Source organism: Eptatretus burgeri, chromosome 2 (assembly GCF_056783735.1).
Source record: "Eptatretus burgeri isolate ZD-2024b chromosome 2, Ebu_testis_v1, whole genome shotgun sequence".
Taxonomy (NCBI): Eukaryota; Metazoa; Chordata; class Myxini; order Myxiniformes; family Myxinidae; genus Eptatretus; species Eptatretus burgeri.
Genome location: NC_140962.1, coordinates 144,499,839 through 144,504,838, shown reverse-complemented (window position 1 = coordinate 144,504,838; position 5,000 = coordinate 144,499,839). Strand labels below are relative to the sequence as shown.

At 39.7% G+C, this 5,000-nt stretch overlaps 1 protein-coding gene and 1 pseudogene across 1 annotated transcript in view; one reads left to right on the top strand and one right to left on the bottom strand.

Annotated features, from left to right (window-relative positions):
* The window catches only part of LOC147033413 (uncharacterized), a 47,454-nt gene that overhangs the window by 30,009 nt on the left and 12,445 nt on the right, over positions 1–5,000 (bottom strand). The window contains exons 2-3 of the mRNA XM_085854372.1: positions 615–691; positions 358–480 (exon numbers count right to left, since the gene is read on the bottom strand). Of these exons, the coding sequence (XP_085710498.1) occupies positions 358–480; positions 615–674 (183 nt within the window). The 5' untranslated portion in view covers positions 675–691. The remainder of the gene's footprint in view (positions 1–357; positions 481–614; positions 692–5,000) is intronic.
* Positions 1,823–3,547, top strand: LOC147033414 (uncharacterized; annotated as a pseudogene).

The following is a 5,000-nucleotide window of genomic DNA, read 5'->3' as shown; positions in this document are numbered from 1 at the left end:
CTTAAAAAATTCTAGGATCCGGATTCTGATCAGGATCTTCAGCAAAGTGTAATGAATTCCTCCTGGCACGAACCCAACCTTTCCACCAAATTTTGGCCAAATCCGTCCCAACTTTTTGAGATATCCTGCTCACAGTTAAACAAATGGAAAACAGACAAAGACGGGAGTGAAAGCACAACCTCCATCCACCTTCCATGGCAGAGGTAACAAGCTTATCTGAGTTCTGTATGAATTATTTGTTCAGTGATTGCAGGTATTTCGAGAACAGCTATGTCATGTTTGTTCATTTATGTCAAGTTGAGCAAGAATTGGTATCAAAAACAAAGTTAATGTGATTGAACACCGAAAGCCAGATACCGTTTTAATGTCTTCCTCCTTTTGTTGCTGCTCCTCAGGAATGTTTTGTGATTCCTGTACCACCTGTACCTCATTTTCAAGAAACTTCGAGACACATCCCTTTTCCTCAGTTTTTGCTGATTTCTATGGGGAAGATTAAAAAAAGAAATCAACAGGTGTTTCGAAATTTGCAAAGAATGTAGTTGTGGTGTCCGTTTCTCAAGAGTGTTGCTTTCCCTTGACATGGTGTTGGGGAGACATGATTTTGTGTATTTCACCTGAAGCTTTCTGAGAAGCTTTTTGAACCAGTTTTTCTTACTTGCGCAGGATTTCGCCATTTCTGATCAAGTCAATCCTGTTGAAATAAAGAAAGTTGGGATAAGTGAAATAGATGAGGGACAAAGGAGAGAAATTGTCACCTTCACATGGTTTCATCAATGGTATTCATTTGAATAAGTGGCAAAGATTTTAACGGCTGTTTTGACAGATGCCATATCTCCATTGACACACAGGTGTGTTCATTATTAAAGAGAAACCAAATGGAATTTTTGTCTTCTGGAAACCATTGAAAATCATTAATCATGGCCTGATTTGAAGGGTGCGGGGGGGGGGGGGAGGATATTGAATTTATTTCTTTTTGACAATCACAAAGTGCAGAAAATAGCCCAAGAGTGTCGATGTCGATTTTCGCAGTGATGTCACAAACTGAACCCGCCTTGATCCAAATGGTGGCTTACATAGAGAAACAGTGCATTTTGAGATTGCATTCTGATCCTAATTCCACCGTCATTAGCGACTCTGACATTAGCGACATAGACGAGGTCAATTTTTAGAAAATCCTAATGGTGGAGGCATTTCATGTTTACGGCTGGCAAACACCTTTTTTAGATGTATTTATATGTTCTAAATCAATATAGAGGGTTTGCCTGGCTGTATTTTCAACGATTGACCCATAAACTTGACAAATCCAAGATGGCCGCCATCGCTGAAAGAAAATACCTCAATTATTGTGTCTCCAGAACTACTTGACCAATATCAATGATGTTGATGTCTATATTAGGGTTTTCACACATGCTTGATCAGTGGGAATAAGTTTTAAGTTGATTGTAGGTCAAGGTCATGCATTGGGACAAAGGTCAAGGTCATATTTTGACCTCTTGGTGCAGAAATAGGAAAATCTCACGAGGAACCTGATCGACACTAATATGTTTTATCTGTCTTCGCAGGCATGTGGCTATATGACTTGTAGCAATGGATGCTGATCCAGCTTCAAGAAAACAGGGAGTCTTGTTAAATTATGACAAATGTATAATATTTCAAGAAGATAACAAACAACACCTTGTTACACCGACATGTGATGGCCTTAAGACAATCAATAATGCAAGACAAATTCGACTGAAGTTATAGAATGACAATTTTCGATCTGCAACTGATCGGCTTACTAATGTGTTCGCTGCATGTTCTTCTCCATCAATAACATGTCACAATGGATGCCGTGCCTCCTATACAAGTGCTTACAAACTTGAAAGACTGAAAGCTGCAGATATAACACTTGATCAAATTCAATGTAGTTCTTCAGCCCCCACAACCCTTGAAGAAAAAATCCTCCCACGAAGTAAGGTGACACAGATCAACTGGAACCTGTGCATATTTTGACGAGATACCAAGGAAAAAGTCCACCTTATACAGGAGAAGCAAGTTAGCAAAGGAATCCCAGAAGCAGCCAAGTATGACCCGAGTTTGAGGACATAACTGGCTTGTGTAAATGATCTCATAGCAGCTGATGGCAAACATCACAGTACCTGCCATGTCAGGTTCAAACGCAGCACTGACAAAATAAGCAAATCAGCACTAAATGCCAGTGATGTAGTATTGCTTTGGCTTTGTCATGAGCTTGAGCAATTAGCATCACATGCTGATATTCTAGAGCTTACAGATGTGTGGGAAAGATATTGTACACTAGCTAATGAAGCGGACATCACCATTCCATCATCATTTATGAGTCGAAGGAGCATATTCAAAGATAAGTTAGCTGAATGTGAAGATGGTGTGTATGAAGTTATAGTTCTCCATGATCAAACACGCACAGAACCCAGAACACTACTCATCCCAACCAAGTTCTGCCACATCCCATTATCTGACATGGAGAAGGATGATGGTGTAAAGCTCACTATTCCCCCATTTAAGCATCAAACGGATGACTCGTTTCTCTCAATGGTGCATGTTGCACGACGCATACGAGGTGATATGTAATCACATCCGAAGCCTGATGGAATTAAAATCAGTGAGAACAGAGCAATAGATTATATGACAGACAGTCTGTACATGTTCCTCAACTTACTGTTGGGTGGACAGCAACTCTAAGAGAATAAAGTGAACAGTCATGGTGATTACAAGCATGAATCACTCCACCAAACCAGAATACTTTGCATTGCTCAATATCTTATTGATACTGCCAGCGAAGACAAAATTCATACCCCAAAACACATTGGAATGGGAAGTACTCTTCACCAAACAACACGTTCGAAGGAGCTAGTTGACATGTTTCATCAAGCTGGCCACGTGATGAGTTACCGTGATGTTATCAGGCTGGACACGGCACGAGCTGAAAAAAACACTAACAATGATGGATGACAATGGCTCGGTCGTGCCTCCCGACTTGGTCGAAGGACGTTTTGTTCATTTTTCAACTGACAATGTGGACATAAATGAAGCGACTTTGGATGGAAAAGGAACTTTTCATGCTACCCAGGTTGCAGCATGGCAGAGAGGCCCACCCAAAGTTAATCTACTTGATGGTATCAAGTTCTCCAATACAGGAACACTGCACATCCCAGTTGCTATGAACGACATAATGCCAGCACCTAACAGTGGAACCACCGAAGGTCCAAACAATGATGAGATTACACCTGGTTGGTTTACACAATCGATGGACGAATGCCCGTCAGCGAAGAAAGCTCAAGCGACTGACATGGCATTCACAATGACGCGATCATCTCAGGAACCAATGCCTTCTTCGACTTCCTTCAATCAAAAGGCAAGCACGGTCAATCCAAAGCAAACATCAGTGGGGTACCTTCCCATAATCCAGGCTCCTACACATGACATTGATACGCTGAACACTGTAGTCAGGCGAGCGTTGCATGTAGCTCAATTGATGGAACAGCAACATCTTGTTCTAACAGTGGATGAGGGCTATATCCGAAGTTGATGGAACTCAAGTGGTCTGTTGACCAATACAAGGATGTGGATGCACCAAGGGATGCCTGAGTAAGCTCTGAAGTTGCAGGAAAATGCACTTACCATGCATTGAAGCTTGCAAATGCCACAAGCATGCCGCCGAATGTCGGAACATTCTTCCTGATGGGACATAATCTAAGTCCTCCACACACACGAAGTAATGTAACATTACAATATAATTGTGGACATATAAAATTTATATTTTATGATCTTCAATACTTGTATTTCTGTAATGTTTGATAGCCAAACATAAATCTGTTACAACCCAACCAGAATCAATTCCACCCATCTGGAAAAGCATATAATTTGATCATAAGAGCTGGTGCTGAGGACCATGCTCCACCGGTTGGTCAAGTGCTGGTAACCTCTGACCACACTCTTATTTGGCATCTGATCAAGTAATAATTATATCAGTAAACCAGAACATTTGCAGTTTTAATCAATGTTGTCAGTTAAGTCTTTTCACCTGTCTCGTCGATGTTTAACTTAAATTTTCAAGTTTATATTCACATATCAGATCAAAGGTCTATTTTAAAATATGACAAGGACAATTGAACATTGAGTTGCTGAAGGCACTGAAATTTTAAGAATGCCATTATACAGGCACATGATCGTTCTCAGTTCGATCATAAAGTATGATTTAGAATGTTGATGTTATATCTAGTTATTTTGTAAAAGAAAAGGGAGTCGTCATGATCGTTATTTTCACCGTCTCATGTCCTGTTTGCAAGACACAATAAAGAGAACCTCATTTTGGAGTTGACTTCCTCCATGCTGGATTCTGTGTTTAATGTGGTGCATGTTTTGAAGCATTACAACCTGTAACCAGCTTTAATGAACATTATAGGATATGTATCATGCATGTGTTGATATTTGATGAAAGCAGTTTATAAATTAACAAAGTCTTGCCAGCCGTTTCTGCTTTATTGAAATGCAAAAATTCAGTTATGATTTCCCATTCATGATGAAACTCATTTGGTAACTGCACCCCTCTTCGACATTGATCAACGACAAAGTATAACTGTAGCTGTATTCATTTACAGTCAGAATATCCCACATCTGAGCCACGATATTATGATAAAGTTAAGTCACTCATTTAAAGTCAGTCAGTGATAAAATTTGCCCTAATGTGGTGGCCATCTTGATTTCTCAACATATTGGGATCTAAATAATGGGCTCAATGGATTCCTTGCACCTAAAAAGATACGAACAGATGTTTTATTAATTTTCTTACCATGTTTGGCACCAAAGATATGAAAAAAATGAATTTTTCATGTATTGCTGACGGCCATTTTTGATTTATCAGGTTTATGGGTTAACCATTGAAAATGCAGCTGGGCAAACCTCCTAGTTCGATTTTGAACATATAAATACATCTAAAAATAGTTGTTTGCCAGCTGTAAACATGAAAATGCCTCCACAAC